At 44.9% G+C, this 20,765-nt stretch overlaps 1 protein-coding gene and 1 long non-coding RNA gene across 3 annotated transcripts in view; both read right to left on the bottom strand.

Moving 5' to 3' along the window:
- Window positions 1-7,072, bottom strand: part of UTRN (utrophin) — a 354,351-nt gene extending 347,279 nt beyond the window's left edge. Inside the window, exons 1-2 of one of the 2 annotated variants that reach the window (XM_021391928.1) lie at window positions 6,829-7,072; window positions 6,428-6,584 (exon numbers count right to left, since the gene is read on the bottom strand). In XM_021391928.1, the coding sequence (XP_021247603.1) occupies window positions 6,428-6,506 (79 nt within the window). In that variant the 5' untranslated portion in view covers window positions 6,507-6,584; window positions 6,829-7,072. The remainder of the gene's footprint in view (window positions 1-6,427; window positions 6,585-6,828) is intronic. The other variant, XM_021391929.1, reaches the window with a different exon arrangement.
- The window catches only part of LOC110396334, a 15,548-nt gene continuing 6,847 nt past the window's right edge, over window positions 12,065-20,765 (bottom strand). Inside the window, exon 3 of the long non-coding RNA XR_002436932.1 lies at window positions 12,065-20,018. This is a non-coding gene — a long non-coding RNA (uncharacterized LOC110396334). The remainder of the gene's footprint in view (window positions 20,019-20,765) is intronic.

Raw genomic sequence — 20,765 nt, 5'->3', positions numbered from 1 at the left:
CAAAAACCACCTTTGATGCTAGATAATAAAAGCAGACTACAAAAGAATTAACTGAAGTTATTTGTGAAATGAATTACATATTCTTTGAGGGGTCTGTTGTTTTATGGCTCAAGTGCACGTTACTCCACAGCTAAATGCATGAGCCAGAGACTGCCCATAAAGACATTGTATTCTTCTACAGAGGATTAGGAAACAGTTTTTGGATGGTTGATACTATTTCTGTTTTCCACTAGGCAAGAGGGAAAGCTGTCAAAGTCCTGAAGGGATCTTTGTTACCAGTAATTTCTGGCTGTCCACTCCCTAAAATTAACCAGTGAAGTAATGCTAAGAAAGCACATCTAATCTCTGACATTTAGCCACATCTTTTCCTAATAACGTGTATCCAGTATTTCTGAGACAGAAGTTACTCCTCTACCAAAACAGGGTGCCACCCCAGCTCCCACCAGCTGAAGACTTAGCAGCGCTTCAACTCTTCTCCCACACTTAGTGGGGAACACCCACTCCTGAAAAGCAGCCAGACCACCAGAGAAAGCTTCATTTTGACAGGAGTAGTGCATTTAAATTTAAAGAGAAATCTACAGATGAGTCTAAACAGTGCTGATAAACAGGGCCCACTGCATCCCTGGGCTTCCTGCCCAGGGCTGATGGGAGGGAAGGCACAGCCTGAATGCACCCAGCCAGCCTCAGGCCTGCCACAGGAAGAATCATGACAGCCCCGCACATTCCCCACTGCAGCCAGCTGCCTCCTAGCATATCATAGCACACTAGGCCTGAGCCTCTCAGCTCCTCCAGCACACAGCCCAACCCACATCCACTCACACTACAGTGGCCCAGCCCATTGGTCCTCTGGTGAGCAGCTGCAGAAGGCAATGACAAGTGTCTGTGTGCTGGTTGGGGTCCTTCTTGTGCCACTGCCCAACAGACTCAGCTGAGTTCCCACGATCAAAATAAGTTGTTCTCACTCCCTCACTCCAGAGACCATGAGATGTTCTGGAAGTCCCTTCAAAGAAAAGGGCCCAAAATGTCACATCCCAATACATAAATAGCAATTTCTGACTCCTCTTTTTTGATATCAGATGTTTCACCAACTTTGCAGCTGTGTCTATTTACAAGGCAGTCAACTTTTGCTTCACTCCCAAAACTACAGCTTGCAGCAGAACAGTATTGTTGCTTTCTGTCAAATCCAAAGATGCCAGAGGGCTCTTTTATTTACTCAGCTTGTTATTTTTGTCACTACCTTCAAAGTCCCAGTTTTCTTCTGAACACATACTGTCACTTTTGGAAATTATAGCTCAACTCACTTCCTCATTGAGTTCCAGAAACACGAGAGAGGGGAGGAAGACATAAAGCAAACTTCTGACAAACTGTGGAACACTAAAACTTAATCTTTCTTCAACACAATAAGAATTCAGACAATGAAACTCCTCCCTCCCACCTCACCACGTTTAAACCCTATTATTCCTTCTTCAGGCTGTTATTAAGTCATCCAAACTAGATGCACTTCTCCTCAACTTTGGGCTTCAAGCATCTCTGCTCCCAAGACTGGTGTGAACAGCTGTGGATTTCTGATGGAGAATTTTCTTTCAGAGGAAAGACATTGCATCAGAAAAAAAAAAAAAAAAAAGCAGATTATGCAGACTCTGAGCACACTAATCCTTTCAGCTACCTGGCAGCAGAGCAGCTGCAGTGCCCCCAAACAAAACCAGCTCATTTGGAGTACATCTTCAGTGTTTTTCCCCTGCACTGCCACACATATGCTAAATTACACATTCCAGCCCATCTCCCCATTTCTTCACATGCTGAAGACACTAATACAAACACTGCCTTACTCTTCCCTGCTCACAAAAGTCTTCATACAGAGGCGATTCTGACAGGAGAAACATTCAAGGAGTGGCAAGAAAGTGACAAGCCATTGTGGAGATTTGGCTAAATCTTTGTTAAACTGGCCAATGCTGTGCACTTGGACAGTTTCTTTACACATCGGCACATTATTTTCCTTACACTTCTTGCGATTCTTCCATCTTCGTCGGACTCCAGAGCTGAGGCGGAGGAGGGATACTGCGGGTCTCCTGGTCTGCTGCTGCCTGTCCGCCCCTTCCCCAGTGCATCCTTGGCAGTGGGGGTCCTGCACAGCAGCAGCCGCTTCTCCCCACTGCGACTTCAGAACCCCTTCAGAGGCATTCCAACTACAACAGGCAGTGAGCGCCTCATGCAGCAGCTCCTGCCCAGGGTTATTTCTTCATTTCCTGGCAGAGCACATGCAAATCAATGGGCTGCTTTTATGGTTTGGGTTTTTTTCTTTCCCTGAGGAGCCTTGCTTTCTATTCCAAGGCAAAGTCGTGCTTCAAGCACATGGTATGGCATATGTTATTTCTTCAGCTACCAATCAAGAGACTAGAGGAAACTAGTCTGGTATATATATATTTGCCATTTCATGAAAGCTATAGCATCACCCTAGAACTGTCTTCATTGCAGTACCCAATCTGTCCACACAGGACAAGGCAGCAATAGCTGACAGAAAGGAGCCAGCCTGAAGCAACCCTGAGGTTTGTTTTTGACAACTCCGTTTTAGCAGCTAGAAATAAGGAGCTGCAAGCTTGCCATTTGTCTGTGTCACCTCACATGTACATGCTCTATACAAACACCCCTGAAAAGATCATATGATGCAAAACCAGCTGTGCCCATCCAGCATGCACCAGACAGATCCGAAGGGCATGCCTGCAGCCATTTCACACTGATGGAACCAAAGTGACAGACAAGAAACGGCCGCATGGGGCCGTGCTGAAGGAATTGTCTCCAGAGGCAAAGCACAGTGTCCCAGGACAGGGAGGTCCTAGGGCAGGGCAGCTGCAGGCATCACTTCATGAGGACAAACAGCAGTACTTCTCAGGAGAGTTGCCCAAGAACTACAAAAATAAGTTACAGTTTCTTAAAGCGGTCTTTCAGAAAACATATTAAACGTAATTAAAAATGTAAGGTAGATGAGGAGAATTAAGTTCCTTTCCATTTAGACAGGAACTCATATCTTTAAATGCACCAGAGGTATACAGTAATCTTCCAGAAATGTTTTTCCTGCCATGTCTTACTGTTTAATTACATATTGCCATTCCAAACTACCACGACAGATTTTAAGCAAGTTCTTTTTTTTCCCCCATAATTAATCATAGCAAAGATTCATCTGTTCTTCAAGCGCAGTGATGACAGCACTGCTTTCACCAGTGCAAGGCAATCAGCCCACAGCATCCCTTTCCAAAAGCAAAGAGGGAAGATCACCTATTTGTACAAGACACTGTTCGAAGATACAAACTGGCTTTGTAAGTGTTACTTCACAACACAGGGAAGAAGAACAGAAAAAACTTCTCTTCCACAGCAAGCACCCACATAGAGGCACAGGCATAGCACAGATTACATACATGCTAAATATCCAACTTACAAACCCAGCAAAGTCACCCAGGAGCAAGCAGCCTGCCAGTGAGCCTGCAGCCCTGGCTCCCAGGAAGGGAGGCGAACATGAGGCAACCTCCCTTTGGATTATCACAGCAACGCAGTTATTTTAGAGGCAGTTTCAGTTGCTGCCACAGTCTATTCTAAGTGCAGAAGATGTCTCATCAAAACCATCTTGTATCTGCTGCACTGAAACCATCTGGTCAAAGGACAGCCATATCCAGGACAAAAAAAATAAAGGCTAAATGGACAACAGAAAAGTCTTACTCTCTTTCCTAACTGTCACAAAACACAGAAGCGAGACCACTGGATAAACCCAATGCTTTTCCTTTCCATAGTCAAGCATTTATCACTTAAAACAGCTACAGGATATAGCACTCCCACAAGTTTTCTTGTGGAATGCTGAAATATGTGGAATGTGGAATTATGCTGAGAAGTATTTTCAACATAATCAATAACATACAAGGCTCTCTGTTCAGAAGCACTTTTTTTTCATCTGCTATTTGGGGATGAATTAGATATCTGCAATATTACTTTTTCCATCTGTGAAATCCTGTGATACAGGATTGCACAAGCAATATACATAAAACCCCAACCCTCTGTTAATTTATTTTGATTGCTGTATAGAAAAATTATGATTTGCTGCAACACTCTTCTATTCCTCTCATGATCTGTTGGCAGCTTTCCCATGACAAGTCATTAAGAAAGAAGTTACAGGGCTGGTTCCTCTCATACGAATGGGAGCAGATGGGCACCACCAGAACTCCACAAGTCTTAACTGCATTCTCACAAGAGCAGTGTTAGATCCACACTCAGGTTTTCAATAAGCTACCACTGCATTCCTGCCATCTTTAGGACTTCTTTAGTTGCACCACAGTTCCCCTATGCAAGGCAACTAAAGCAGCAATGACTACAAAACACAACAATACTTTGAGTCTGATAGGTTGCTGAAGTTTACATTTACATATTTATAAACATTCTTACCAGCTAGGGGCCTACCTTTGGAAAACACTTGCATTGCAAATTATTTTTTTTCCTCCATGTTACAACAAAATAATTTAAATGCATATTTGCATGCTCTCTTGATTCATTGCTACATATGGTCCACATCACTGGTTAAGAACTTACAGAATTGTAGAATCATTAAGGTTGGCAAAAACCTCTAAGATCATCTAATCCAACCACTGACCCACCACCACCATGCCCACTAACCCATGTCCCTCACTGTCACCTCTACATGTTTCTAGTACACATCCAAGGATAGAACCCCACTCATTTTCTACTGCAGAAGAAAGCAAAGCAGAGACCATAAACCTTGGCTGGCTCTGCCCTCTGTGTCCTCAAACAGAGGCAGACTCCAGACACCTCAAATAGCAGCAAGTTACAAGGTAACGCTCCTCCTGTTCTCCTGTCACACTGTGAAGGCCATCCCATGCTGGAGAAATCAGCCCAGCAATAAACAACTCTGCTCATTTTGACACTTCAGAAGGAAAAGCTATGTCCTTCCCATGTACCTCAGAAAAATGGAAGCAGAGACAGTAATATTTTCCCCAGTCCTGACAACTGGCCTTTAATTTGCTGCCATGGGTACTACAGCAGACTTCAGCCCTTTCATTAGGGAATTCCTCTCGATAGGAAAGGTTCAGACCCTGCCATGTTGTAGGGTGATTAGCTTCATAAGATCACACACCCAGATCCAAGCCAGAGTATCATTTTTTAAAAGATCAACTATTTAAGAGCAACCTCTGCTCACAATTTTTTAGCATAACACACAAATCCTTTAGCCTTCCAGATTTCAGAATGTACGTTATTTTCTCACTGAGAGAGAAAAGTTACAGTGGTTTTAATGGGAGAGCTACAATTGGTTGCCCGAACCCAAACAACAGAAATCACCGCACAATCCATGCATCCAAGGAAAATCTCAAACACAGTCGTGCTCCCTGGGATGTACCACAGATGCACAGCACGTGTTATATACATGGGCACACAAACTGTACGTGTACTAGCCCAAAACCCGGAGCACTGACAGGTTGACTACATGCCTATAGTCAAGTAAAGTCATGGCCAAAGCTCTAAAAGTAACGGAAGAAAATATACACAAGCACTACAGCACTCAAAACTCCAAGCCACAAGCATTTGTTTCCTAAACTGCACTTTTGTAAGTTAAGAGGCAGACTCCATCCACCACAGCTCTTGTAACAGAAATGTCTGGAAACTGTCTATGCAAGAACCACCGCGATCCAGATTCAAATCCACACACGCTCCATCTGACAGATCAAGTCACAGTCAGTGGAGGAGTTATGGTTTTTTCATACATGGAACTTTTTTTTTTTAGAACGCATGTTATGTAAGTTACATGTATTGAAGAAAACTCTTCCTTTGACATAGGCGGCACTTGGTGCTTAAGAAGGAAAAGAGTCTCCAAGGCTAAAGCCACGGGCACCCAGACCACGGACATACACAGCTCTCTGCCAAAGTTTAAGTAACATGCTTCTGTGCCTACTGAGCCTCCACTGCTGACACGAGGACTGTCCCTCACCTCTTCGGTACCCACCAGAGCCTCAGAAAGACTGAGAAGTGCCAAAACAATGCACATTCCTCGTTAACCTTCAGATCTGCCGGAGGAAGTGCCCGAGCCGGGAGCCTCAGACGGCCGCTTTACGTGGAGGGGGAAACGCACCGGTTTACTGCCAGGGCACCACCGCGGCGCGCTGTACGGCATCGCTGCTCCGCGGGGGGATAAATACAAGAGCTGCCAACGGCGGGTTGCGTAAGAGCACTTTAAGCACACGGTTATTTACAAAAGCAGAGGTAATTACAATGCGGGAGGTGGATCCCAAACAAACAGACTTGACTAACGATTTAAAAAGAAAAAAAAAGAGGGAGAGAGACGCGCAACTCCTGCTACTCAACGGCGGGACAGCCGCAGGACGCTCCGCGCTCAGGACCCTCGCCGAAAGGCGCTGACCGCGCGGCCGCTTACCGGAGCGGGACTTGATGATGTCTCCGAACTCGCCGTGCGGCGCGGCGGCCCCCTCCTCGGGCGGGGCGACGCGGGCCATGCCGCCGCGCTGCGGCTCCTCTGCCGACGCGCTGCTAAACCCCCCGCCCGGGGGCTCCCATAGGTCCCGACTCAGCACCTGGGGGCGAGCAAAGAGGCGGCGTGACACGGCTGCCACACCCCCGCCGTGACTCGGCCCGGAAGGGGGTGCCAGGGGCGGCCCGACGCCCCGCTCCCGCCCGGGGGCAGCCGGCGGGAGGCCCGCCCGGCCGGCGCTTCCCGTCCCGGCTCCCCGCGGCGGGGCCCTTCTCCGGCGGGGAGCCGGGAACGAACTCGGCCCCGTCCTGCCCCCAGCCGCCGCCTTCCGCCCCGCTGCCGCTCACCGCTCGGACGCGGCGGCGGGAGCGGCCCCGCTTCCCTCCGCACGGCTCCTCCCGCCCCCGTCCCGCGGCGCCTCCGAAGCCACAACTTTCCTGCAAACCGCCGCCCCTCCTCCGGCCCGCGCGGCTCCTCCCCCGGCCCCCTTTGTTAGCCGGGCAACGCGGCGGCTGCGGGAGAGCGCCCAGGGCTCGCTCTGAGGGGCGGGATGTGCGGGGCGGCGCCCGCAGCGGGACACGGCCGGGACGGGACGGTGCTGGGCGGGGCGGGACGCGGCTCCTCCCCCGGCCCCCGCGGCCCCGAGGCCGGGGCTCCCGCGGGGCGGGCGCGGCCCGGCGTGGTCAGCGCGACCCCGCCCCCGGCACCTCCCCGCCCGCACCTGAGAGCCGCCCGGCCCCGCCCCCCGCCTCAGGCGGCGCCCGAGGAGAGCGGCAGTTAGCGGCGGGGTCTGACGCCGTCCCTGCGTCGGGGGCGTTGAGGGCCGGGTCGGATGGCGCCCTGGGCAGCCTGACCCGGTGGGTGGCAGCCCTGCCCGCGGCAAGGGGCTGGATCTAGATGAGCTTTAAGGCCCCTTCCAACCCAAAAGCTCTTTCAAACAACGATTAGGTGCATTTTAGCCTGAGCTGTGATACTTAGTCGCGCTTTCCCGTTTCCCCCAAGGAAAAAAAAAAAGGCAGTCCGGTGGGAGCGCGGCCCTGCCCGAGGGGCTGGCGTCCCGCCGAGGCTGCGCCGGGCAGCAGCACCCTGCGAGCGAAGGGCTGCGGGAGGAAGCTGCCGCGTCCCATTGCCAAGCTGTGCGTCTAAGCTCAGGGTCCTGATTTTTCTAAGCTCGCTCTGAAAGCGCCTACAAATTATTTGTCAAAAAAGAAGTACGTTTCTATTTAACCTGGTAGCGTTTCCTTTTCCTTTTTCTGCTTTAGACAGAAGCAGCATCACTTTCTCCTTTGGACTGCAGAAAGGCAATAGAATAAGGAGGCTGAACGCTACCTCGGGGAAGCAGCAGAACACATTTTCCTGGTGCGTTTCAGACGTGCCTCTTTCCACAGCAATGCTCACTCGGCTGCTGATCAAAGTCTGAGCTTTCCACGCTAGTTAACTGAGGCTGTCGGCTTCCCAGTGCAAGGGCTGTAATTTTCACATTCGGGTCTTTAGGCACAAAGTCCATCGAGGAAATAAAGAAAAAAGAGGAAAAAAAAAAAAAAAACAAAATCTTTAATACTCTATACACGTGCACGCTTTAGGTGTCTCTGATTTTGTATTCTGGTGGTTGGAGAAATTAGAAAATAATGACTAGCACGCTTTTAATGTCCAACAGCAATGTCCCCACTGGGTCATATTTCTAAAACCAATATTCATTTACAAATGTCCTGATTGCTGCAGACCATTAATAATGTGTGCATTGTGTGGCACAGTTTACCTTTCTGCATAATGCAGAATAAATTAGGAAAATAAAGGAAAAGCCCCTGCAGCCCTCAGACAACATTAAGAAGGCAAAGACAAGCGGAATGCAGAAAAAGAAACTGAGAAGAAATGTGCTGAGATGTGGAGCCCTTGAACTGTGACCCGAGAGTAAATAGCACCTCGTTCCATAATGCATGGAAACAAGAGAGTCGTGAGTCCGAGTGTGCCTAACCTCGGCTCCTTGTCTTTGCTCTCAGCATTTCTATTTTTGGAAAACACCCATAACTGATAGGATTGCTATAACCAAGAATTCTGTGTATCTCATTACCTGGAGATTGACTGCTATAATAATGCCTGTACACATTCGTCAATGTTTTGTCATGATTTCAGAAAACCATTCTGTATTTATTCAGGAAGAGAAGAGATACCAAACAGATTGCTGTCAGGAGACTATCCCTTATGTCCCTCCCCGTGTACCCCGGCATGACATCACTCCCAGGTACCGGGCTCAGCATGCTGTCACTGCAGACATTTCTTGCAGAACTTGCTTCCCAATCGACATAACAGCCCCTTGGTGCTTCTGTGTCAGACCAGCCGCTCAGAACAAGTCCCTCCCTGTTTCCATTGCCTCTCATGTGAAGGAAAAATTATAGAAAAAAAAAAAGATATATTAATTAGAAATTCTCTCTCTGTATGTTTCCTCTGTGAGGACAAATGTCAGGTTTTTATGAAAACTTGGGTTGGTTCTATCTATGACTCCTCTGGCAGTACTTTTCACAGAAGTTAGTATACCAGAGAGCCACACTTAGCTTGTTCCTTCTTATTTCTTTTGCTGTAAACCAAGTGCCTGAGAATCAATTTATTGTTCAACTAACTATCTGAAATATTGAAAATCAGCCCTAGCACTTTTTTTTAAAGGTGGGCACAGCATTTTCTACCCTCACTTGCTCAGCTGGGGACCTGATTTTAACATTAGGTTGCTTATTTTCAGTTGAAGCTCAGCTGCCTTTGTATATAAGCTCCCTCAGAGCTCCTCTACATCACCTATCTTGTTAATATTTAATGTATTTTTGTTCCATCACTTTTTCCGCTGCTCCTGCTCACCACTGTTACCAGGGGCTGCCAGGGACACGGATGTGGAACGGCTCCGGGCAGCCACCCCTCTCCCAAGCCCCGCAGCAGCAAGCCTGGCCCCACTGCCTGGCTGCCAGCTGCAGTGAGGAAGGCACCCCACTCATCCTCTCTTTGCATGGGAGATGCTGCAGACATGTCCCCATCTTGCTTCCTTACAACCACCCCATCCAGCAGCACCCGGTCACGCTTTGTGATGAAATTCAGAACTGTTTTGCTGCAGACAGCCAACCACGTGTCAGGAGGAATGTGTCAGAAAGCACCTGGTACAGAAAGCAACGGGGTGGGCCCACAGCCCAACAAACACCGGGCTGGGGGCAGAGCGTCCTTCAAGCAAAGCGCCCATCACCTTCACTACCACGTTTCCCTCTGGTCGTCCCCGCATCGTTCATGTGACTATATTTCCATACCCACAAGTCGGGATGTGAATCTTCAGAAGGTTCTCTCTACTCTATTTTTATCTCATTAGATTCGATGCATCTATTGATTGGATCAGAATCAAGGGAATATTGTGTGCATAAAGTACACTGGAACTTTGTATCTTAAGTTTCAGCCATTTTTAATAGCTTCATTGTAAAACCCCCCAAAACTACCCTGTATTAATAGAAATGCTGACATCCTTTTAACTGCAGTGACATTAATTGCAGCTACCATAATTTATCATCATTCTGAAGACTATGACCCTAAAAGCACATTAAACAAGAGTGCATTAATGAACAATTACAGTGATCAATTTACCCTCCCAACACAACTCTAAGCTGGAGCAGAAAACCACCATCATCAAAAAGACAGAAACCTTTGGTCAACACTGTGCTGCAAGGGCAGGTGAAAGTTGTGAGTCAAAGTCACTCTTGGTACAAATTGTATTCTGGTTATTTATTTTTTCTTTCACTCCTGGCTATTTTATTATTATTATTATTATTATTATTATTATTATTATTATTATTATTTGGTGATGCTTCATCCTCCTTTGAGTAGCAGTACTATGTATCAGCACAGGTTTGTTTAGTGGCTAAATGAATAAACACATAAGGCTTTGACAATGCCAGCGTTTGTCAGTTTGTGGTTAGAACAGGAAGCAGGGTTCTTGTGTAAATACAACATGCAAACTTGGGGAACTTGCCTCATTCCTGTAGTAACTTGGTTCACTCTTGGCTCACAAGTAACATCTTCCACTGCAGCAGCATTATTTTTTCAATTAAAACATACAATAGTCGGACAGACAGTTTGGAAACATTTTCAAAAGGAAAGCACTCACCACTCTGCAAAAATTGGTGGAAGTGCAGACAGGGTATTTGTACATCTTTTATTTCAAAGGCAGGCAGTAGAAGATGAAAATTATTCTTACAAAACATAAAAAGTAACTCTATGGTTCTGTGAATCTTGTCAATATACAATGAATACAAACCAATTTAAACAACAACAAAAAAAAGCAAGCGCAACAAATACGTTTTTCCACAAATGACCATTATTTTTCACATCTGCCTTACACTGACCAGGCAATCTGGTACATGTTATTATTTCTTTGCTGTATCCCGTTAAATGATCAAAGCAGATGTTTTGTACTTGCCCCCTTAAGAAGTTCCCCAACCAGAAGAATAATTTAAGATATTACATATGAGATCGCTCAAGTGTTAATAAAATCTCTCTCTGCTGCAAAACACAGTTCATTAACTTCCATACTGGGATGGTGGCACAGCCCTGCCCACCAAAAGCAGCAGCAAGAAGCTCATGCTGTGGATGGCATGCTACTAAGCACTTTCTATCAGATCCAGCCCTTGCACAGACTGTACTCAGTAGACTGTGGCTTTTACCCTCCTGAATCATGCAAGGACAAGGGTGGTTACCAAGGTGGACAAGAGCCAGCTTAGAAATTCCTTGGCATGGATCTCTCCAGCTGTGGTCCAGAAGCTGCGTAGCTGCTCTCACAGCCCTGAACAGATGTTTGCAGATTTGGCCTCCAGGCCATGGACGGACAGCAAGAAGTCTGACCAGGATGTGCCATGCCTGCCAATGCGGGCACACCGTCAGGCCCTTCAGAAAGCCCCACTTTAGTGGTTCACACGACTACCACTGGCATCGTATTTTCAAAACATGTGAGTTGGTGGGTCCTCTACAGGCCACGGCAATGGAAAAAGCACACACACAGATCCCTGTGCTGCCTGTGTCACCTTGCTTCACACTTTCACGCTTGTTTCAAGAAAAGCTGGCCTGAGTAAAGTCAGTGACCACCAGATGTAGTTACAGCTACTCCAGTCAGTAGTTTAAGACTGAGGTCTGAACCTAGTGAGTGCTGTGGGCTTTGCAGCAGGAAGAACAGGGTAATTTATGCCATTAGGAGAGCGTGGAAGGAGTTCATGGCACAATCTGCAGAAGCCATGCCACTCAGGGCGCACTTGGGGCAATGATGATAGGTGTGAGCCTCACACCTCTGAGGAGCAGCCTATGAACACAGCACCAGCTCTTTCCATGCTCTGCATGCCTGAGTGCAGCAGGAGCTGCGTGCCCAGTTCCAGGAGAAGGGACTGGTTCAAAGTCCGCAGTTCTTCATGGAGCGGGAGTGCTTCTAAGAGATGTTTGTCAGTTCCTCGTTAAATAACTGCTGTGCTAGAATCTCTGTGGGCAGTAATTATTGTTCCATTTTCTTCTATTAGGCAGTCATGAACGGAGCCATGAAAATTGCTTTGAAATCACAGCAGACAAAGAGGAAACTTTTGGACATCGTTTATTTTGGGGTGTTCCAAAACAAAGCTATCTTCCAAATCAAAAAAGAAGCCCAGCCCTGCCAAGTCCCTAATCACTGAAATGAAGAAAGAGACCACAAAACTGAATGAAAAGATGATTTAAACAATTTTCCTACTCTGAAAAAAAAGCCTTTTTTGGAGTTACTGTCAAAAGAAAATACGGGAACAACAAAAAAAACTTAATGCATCACTGATGTATTTAACTGGAGGTGGCATGCAGAGGCGAAGTGTTTGAGACGGGAACAATGCTAGTTTGAAGGGAAGAACTCAAACTTTGTACCTCAGAAAATAAAGTCTTACTGGTACATTCAAAGAATTTTCCAAGCATGTTAGACCAAGATTTTTCTTACAGTGTCCACTGTACCATGCCATTATAACATAATTGTAACATAATACCCAAGCACTTATACTTGAAGGACTTACAAACTAATCTTAAAAACATTTACCAAGTACAGCAGAGCCAGATTATTTATAGTACAGTAGTACCAAAGGGCTCCGCCAGGACGAGCTGCCATTGTGTGAGACAAAATGTAAACATGGAGCAGCAAAGTTCCTCACCAAGAGAGTGTGTCTGGGCTGGGGCAGGAGGTGCTGCAAAACTCTGCCCATGTCATCCAGCAAATGTAGCTACTGCTGGGACTAATGCATGTTAAAAATACAAATGTGCCCGAGTCTGGGAGCTTCAGAGTTTAAATCTAGTCTGAAATATGAGGCTACGAACATGGAAAAAAAGAAAACAATAAAGGAAATTGTACAATGAGTAAACATAGCTGGGAAAAAGAAAAAAAAAAACAACCTTAATTTTAGCAAATCTTGTGAAACATTCATTATGAAATATAAAATATGAAATCATCTGCCATTGCCCTGAAGTAGCAATCACCAGCCAAAGCGCTTTGCCAGCACAGAACAGAAATCATCCTGACAAGGGGTGTGAAGCAGGGAGGTGCAGAAGGAAAAAAATAGTAATAATGGTTTAAGGGAGTCTACAGTTTGCTCTGGATACAAATGTCTGTGGGAGAATTTCACTGGGGTTACTGATTGCAACAGCCCAGTTCTCAGCAGGCAGCCCTGTGTGTTCAGCCTCTCCTTGTCGTTACTGTCCCTTGAAGCTTGTCCTCACTGTCGTGTGCATGGTACTGAAGTCCATACAGCACTATTCAGCAGTGTTTCAGTGTTTCTTCCCTCAGGAACTGGGAGTTTACTTTTCCATAGAAAGAGCTATGCTATTTTGAGTGTGGAATGAGGTGTGTGACTGCTCCTGTACGTCCTGCTCTTAAAAAGAGAGAGGCAAATGCCTGGATGCCTTTTCCATGCAGTGCTGAGCCCAAAAGGGTCTTCTCTGCCAAAAACAACGGTGAAGCCTCAATTCTGTGTTAATGCAACACAGAGAGAACTTAAAATTCCCCAGTTAGGAATGTCACAGTAGGCCCCCAGAGGGATGTTACGAGGTGGCCGGAGCCTGCCATGCTGACAACTATTGGTGCAGAGGTGCTTTAAGTGAGACTGCCTCCAGCAGCGTCTGCCAAGCCCTAACAGGAGCTGGAATGGCCTTCGGAGGCCAGCAGATACAACCAGACAACCAGACTCACCAGCAGCTCCTCACCTCCTGGTATCTCCTGAGTCTCTGTTACAGCTGCTGGTCAGCCAGGCTTCTGTTGTGCATCCTCTTTGTACCTGCCTGGACATAAATTCTAACTACAGCAGGTCAAAAATACAAACCCAACTTTTAAAGTTCATGATTCTGAATTTATATGCCGTTAAAATATTCTGTCCACTTCAAAGACCAAATGATCAATCTGTGAAAACTAATGATTTATTTATAAAATATTCCACGTGCAAAACTGCGCTGACAGCTCAGAGCAATAGAGTGAAATAAGCAGTGTGTTATAAAATCCTCCACAGAGGCCAGCAGAAGATAAAGCATGCAGCAGGGGGATAAATACCACGGGCCAAATATCCTGAGCCTCACAACAAAGCGGGTAAGAGCTTCTTGGCCTCCACTGTTTTTGACACAAATAAACAAACTGAATAGTTCTTTTTAAAATAGCAGTTGCCACAGATCATCCAAAAGGCCTTCCTCTGTTTCCCTACTCCACATCTTTTTCCCACAAAAATCTAAGCCTGGATTTTTTTTTAGGAACAGCAACCAATAAACAGAACACGGGAGCACTAGCAACAGGAAAGTGTCGTTACCGAATCAGAAGATGAAAAATGAAGGAAAACAAAACATTTTCAACAATGACTGAGGAAGCCTGTAAGTCCTACAGCTGATGTTGAAATCCTGTAAATCCAAGGATTGTTTTCCGCCTTTAGGATACACTTTCAAATACAGCCAAAGCTGTCACTATTAAGTTAATAATTTTTGGGTGCTCTCCCATATATACATTGAGGATTTCATCATTTCAGTACAAGCTTTGTAATTAAACACCACCACTTTATCTGTAGAGTACTTCAGTGGGTGGTGAAGTGATTCAGTCACGCTCTGCATTCTCCTCACAGGGCCTCCCCTCCCAAAGCTCCACACTCAGCTTGCCTCTGGTGCTGAGCTCAGATTTTCTTCTGATCATCACTTGGTGCAGTAAGAACGGAACAACCAGTGAGAATCCCTGGATCACCATCCCACAGCCTGACAGCAGCAGAAGCACCTGTGTGTCCCTCACACAGCACAGGTTCAGTGGGATGGCACCACCCCAAGCTTCAGCCTTACCAGGTTTGACCCCAGTGCACCATTACTGTTGTTACCAGAGTTACGCCTCTGCTTTTTCTTCCTTCAGCAGCAATTTTCCATCAAGTGTTTCAGCTGGAAACCATTCACTTTCCTGCACCAGGACAGGCAGAAAGCGATCCAGGAGTGAGCCCCAAAAACTACATCAGGTTCTGCACATGCCAGACACGCCAGTAACTTTGCTGGTCTCCCTCAGCTATGGGGTACAGGAAAGCCAAACCAGCTGGCGATGGTGTTCCTGCTGGCACCCACAGCTCCATCCCTCCCACGCTGGCACAAAGAGGCTTTTCACAGAGGCCTCGATGGCCTTCAGAGCCTGCTCCTTCTTTATTTACAAGAAGGCTCTTAGGTTTAGTCTGGGGAGGTCTGCAGATTGCAAGGGAGCTCCAGGGGAGTCATTTTTTTCAAAAAACATATGTTGCAATGCATCCTCAAGAGAGTCTGCTTTCTGAATCATTTAATCTTCCCTGGAAACTTCACGGCCCTGACTCCCTTGACTGCACAAGCTTTATCTTCAGACAATATTCACCTTTTATGGCCTTTGTAATCCACTTTGTTCCTCAACAACTCGATTGCTTTGGATTTGTAAAGCCAAAGAGTTGGCACCTTCCAAGGCCAGGCAGGCATCCAGACAAGCAGTTCCATGACACAGCTGAGCTAGATGGCAGCTGCCAGCCAAACAGATGCTCACTCTCTTCTCACCTGTGTGTTTCCACTGGGTCTGCTTCTCCAGCACAGCTGTTCAGCTGACTCCAAAGCAAACTGCTTCAGCACTGAAAGCAGCTATGGGAGAGTGATGCTAAGGGCATAGAAAGAAAAAGCATGACTCCTTTTGGCCATTTAAACCCGCTCAAACATTAAACTGCACCATAGAAGAAGTAGAATCATAGGATCACAGAATCATTAAGGTTGAAAAAGACCTCCAAGATAATCCAGTCCAACCATCAGCACACCACCACCATGCCTACTGGCCATGTCTCTCAGTGCCACATCTATGCATTTCTTGAACACCTCCAGGGATGGTGACTCTACCACCTCTCTGGGCAACCTGTTCCAACGCCTCATCACTCCTTCTGAGAAGAAATTTTTCCTAATATCCAACCTGAAAAGTATAATGAAATTTGAAGAGATTGGAAATAGATTTTATTGGACCAACTAATACACTCAGAAAAGGTAGACAAGTTTTCAGGCACAAAAAAAAAAGTAAAAAAATCAAGAAGCAGTTGCTTTCATGACAGAACAGCATCTGGTACAAAATGCCAAAGGAGCAGTATGGAAATGAGAGGAAAAAACATTACGGAAGAAATCATCCAAAGATTCTCATCAAATAAAAAAATTCTTGCATTATCATGATGGGATAACCTGGGACACTTCCGAATTTTGCAAACCATGCACAAGCAATGATGAAATTGCTTCTGTTTTAAAACAGTCCTGCATTATAGCAGGATGGGCTGAATTTCTAGAAAGATTTCTAATCTTAAATTACAGTGAAGATAGAACTGCAGCATTAAGATTTCATTTTAATGAAACTGCCATTAATGTTTTACCTAACGTAAGCCAATTTTCTATTTCACTTAGGAAAATGTATCCTGTCATACTCCATATTTTATTCGATTGAACTAACAGAATTCTATACTCCCCTTTCAAGGCAAATCAGTCGTGCATTTCTTTAATAAAACAGACAGAACACTTGTCTTTTTTTTATAATTACATGATTGTATTTTTATTAAGAGTAAAATTGAGGAAGCTCCGTACTAACTTAATTGGAAGAAATGCCATTTAATCAGAGAGACAGTAACACATAGCTCCAATACTTAGTTCATGGATTAGAAGTCATTCTCAAATTGAGGTTACACTGGGTGGGACAGCATTACAAGTGTTTAAAACATGAGAACAGCATTCTTCATATGGCTGTTTGCAGCTAACACGGTGGGTGGGATTCCCAGAGGAAACTATCAAATACTGTTACCATATGTTAAAGTAAGTTCAGTTAGAAGTCCCAAAAGCTATAATCATTTATAGGACTCTGCCTGAACAATTGAAATGCTCAGAAGCAATTGTTTTAATGACAAAATCTTCACACAGCAGGCATCAAATGTTCCCATCATCAATTAAAAAAAAAAAAAAAGTGAAAAAGGTTTTATTACAAGTAGAAAACAAAAACATAGGTAAACTGAAGAATGAAAACAATTACAATGCACATTACTTATGCAAATTACATCCTGACTATCCTTTCCAAGGAGCTATCAGGCTTTTACCCTATTCCTCCTTCCTTATCTTTAGAGACTGGACATGCGTGGAATGCACCACGTTTTATCTAAAAGTGCCAAATCCCTTAAAACACCAGACCTCTGATCTCTCTGACCTGAAGTGAGAATAACAGAACTTAAGAGTTCTGCAAAACATCATTAGCCGTGGCACGCTTGCAGTAACAAATGCATAAGCGTATTGCAGCTCTGAATGATTCAAATAGTTATGTAAATATGAGGCTTGGTTTGAGGACTAAATCATATGGAATCAAGTTTTTTATAAAGAAAAACATGCAAGAAAGTTGTTTCTTAAAGTAGTTATATCACACATTAACTGTGAAGTATATGTATTTAAGATGCCATCTAGGGATATTATTTAGTCAAGAGTCCTGAAAAGATTTCCCTTCAAGCACAGTATTTGACTAAGTTACAGAGTATATATAAAAACAGCACTTGATCTTGACACACACACTGAGGCACCATCCCTGCCAATTGGGCATATGAGAACTGGATACAGGTAGGCATCACAAGCCATGACAAAACACACGCTGTGCATGCACTTGCTTCTGTGAACCCTACTACCACCTGCCACAGATTGTACAGAAGGCAAACCTCCTCTGTGGATTATGGCAAGGGAGGGAGAAACTAGGAAGCACAGGGCATTGGAAAGCACAGATCAACTGAACCACAATGCCCTCGATGTGATGGGGGTGGTGGTCAGCCATCTTTAAAGCTGCTGGTCATCTACCAGAAGCCACCAACACTCAGTGAGTGAGATCATTTTTGTTATGATAAAAGAGGGCTGCATGCCAGGAACAGACATTCCTCTGGGAAAACAGCTGATTTGAAAACCTGGGAAAGCTATATTTAACTGCAAAGTGATAGGGCTCAGAGCCTGGGTGAACAAGAGACAACATCCTTGAGTCACAAGAGAAAATAGCCAACTTCCATAAATAGTTCCACTTCTAGTGGAGTCTGACTGGTTTGCTGTGCCCCGGGGCTGCTCTCTGGTTCTGTGTAATGCAGGATACGCCTGAAGCGGTGCACGTTTCCCAGACTTTGTGCCAATATTCTCAATAGAATGGCAGCCTTCAGACCCCCTGAATCGTAACCACAGAACCCTAAGTCACAGGCAATTATGAGGGCATCAGATTCCCACTCCAAATCACACTCTGCTATTTTCAGAAAGCACAAATTGGCCAGTAAGGCTGAAAGCTGGATGGTAATTTCTTCTAATGACCACAGCCCTGCTTGCCTACCCCTTCAGCTTTCTGGGGATGTTCACGCTGACCAGAAAACTGATGGACTGTCAGAAATTTCTCTGGACAAAAAGAAGGGTAGATCAGCACAAAAGCACCATTCAAAGGAGTGAATGATCCTACTGAGTGTGGTAAGGGAATCATACAAAAAATGGGGAACTGATACAAAGCACATTTGGGTTTTAATTGCACCTCTCTCACCAACCCGCGTGGAAAGCTCACCTCAGACGTGGTAGCTACACCACAGAATTTGTTTCCTTACTGAAAACCATGAGAGAAACACACTTCTGCCACCTAACAGAGAAACAGTGCAATGGTTCAGTAATTGAGCCATACAGACACGTAACTCTAAAGTGAGGAGTCACGTCACCCAGCCTGCTGGCCCCTGCCCAGCTCCTCGGGCCTTTTTGTAGCAGAAACAGCTCTATCTGTGGAGGGGGCAGCAATGCTGCCTTCAAGGCACTTCATTCCTTTCAGGAACTGTCTGCACCCACAGACTAAATCTGGGATTTAGTACAACATATCAGAAAGGATAAATCAAGCACTGAAAGAAAGGCAAGTGGCACAGAAGATGAATTTGTTTGCCTGTTCAGAGACTGACCTATCCTGCAAACAGTCACCTGAAATGCATCAGGTCTTCTGTGTAAAACACAGAGGAAAGAATCCATGTATTTTTTTCAAAAGTCATCCAGCTCAACCTTGTTAATGTTAGCTGGGCCTTTATTCTTCAAACAGTCAAGATTACTAGTTGTATTTCATTTCTCCCTTACATAAAGTTACAGCCAGTCTAGTCTTTGCAACTCTAGAAATTCCTGAAAATTCATTATTTAAATGACCTGGTGGTATGGGAGAAGGGCTTTCCAAAGAGTTTACAACCTATGACTCTTTTTTCTGCAGAGACCAACTGCTTATACATTATTTTTTGGTTTTTCCATATAGATTTACGTCTCTTTGCATCTCATAATACAATAATGCTTCTTAAACATTCCTGTGAGATAGGGAAAACATTGTAATCTTGCTTTTGCACAGAAACTCTGCCAAATCCTATACTCTTCAAGGGCCATAATGGAATTTTGCTGGAGTTACTTACATTTTCAGTTTCATTCTGTGCTAGTTTGAAGATCAATAGAGGGAGGTGATGTTGAGGCAGAGTAATTTTAAGCGTATAACTATTGTGCCGACACCACAACTTTCATAATATAAGCAGGCTTCTGTGCCTGTCCAAAACTTCAGTGATAAACAATCTGCTGACATAGACTGTCACAGGATTAGCATTCATGAATTTATATCCATAAACACTGGCTGCAGCAGCAGAGCTAATAAGGTATATCCCCGAAAGTGCCTCACATGAGTATCTCCCTATGGGAAGTCAGCTATCTGGTTAAGAATTAACTGTTACATTTTTACATGAATATTCATATGAATCAAATAGAAGTCTTTAAATTGCTTCCATGAACAAATAGCTACAAAAATAAGTTGCTGGAAAAAAATACAGTGTTTTTTTTTAGGCAAAGTAATGACCTATGCACATGGACCAGAGAAGGTACCCATATATATAGCGGTGGTCAGGGATGCTGAATCAGGAATATGCTGCCAGAAGTACTGGTTTACAGATAAACAGCAGTCAGTAACTCCCTGGTTAGTTCCCAGTGTCTCCCTCCAGAGATACTATCTCTGAGGCTTTGTCTGCAAAGGAAGCAGAATGCTTTAATTATATTAGAACACACTTACAACCTGGGAAGCAGTAATGCCAATATTGTTAATGACAAACAGTAGATAAAAGGAACAATGTAAAGTACACTACAAAGTATACATATCCCGGTCTGACAGTATCTTAATATAGTAATTCTGTTGTTTTTTTTTTTAAATAATCAGCGTTCTGAGAGTTAACGTTAAAATTAAGGCTCATTCTTGGTTATGAAGACAAGTCTGCTAAGCACTTTCAGATGTCCATGAGGCATTCTCAAACTGGCTCAAGAGGAGCTGTAGAGGCTGCTTTTTGGGGATGTGGGTACCACCACCATGCACATTAATATCTGTTAGCACACCCTCTGCAGATCTCAACCTAAAATAGGTGTGCTCTGAAACTCTACTTAAATCTCACTTTGAGACAACTTACCAAGAAAAGTAATAGAAATGGGCATAGGAAAAGATTTTCTAACCACCATAAAAAGCTCTAAAAGAAGAAGTTGATTACAATTCTGAGATGCTCAATTCCACCCCACTACTTCTTCATGTGCTAGTGGCTGAGTTCTCTCCCTAATTCTTTTCTATAGAAAACTGACTTTATCTCAAGCACGATGTTTCTATGTTTTATATACTGGGAGGCATTAACTACTTTCTCCTCTCACAGAAATCTGGCTCATGCATTCACACCATATCATTCTTACCCTATCCAATCATTCTTTTGTTTTTGTAGAAAAATATTCGGGG

This window comes from Numida meleagris, chromosome 3 (genome assembly GCF_002078875.1).
Source record: "Numida meleagris isolate 19003 breed g44 Domestic line chromosome 3, NumMel1.0, whole genome shotgun sequence".
In the NCBI taxonomy this organism is placed as follows: domain Eukaryota; kingdom Metazoa; phylum Chordata; class Aves; order Galliformes; family Numididae; genus Numida; species Numida meleagris.
The sequence above is the reverse complement of the archived record's forward strand: the minus strand, read 5'-3'. Positions and strand labels throughout refer to the sequence as shown.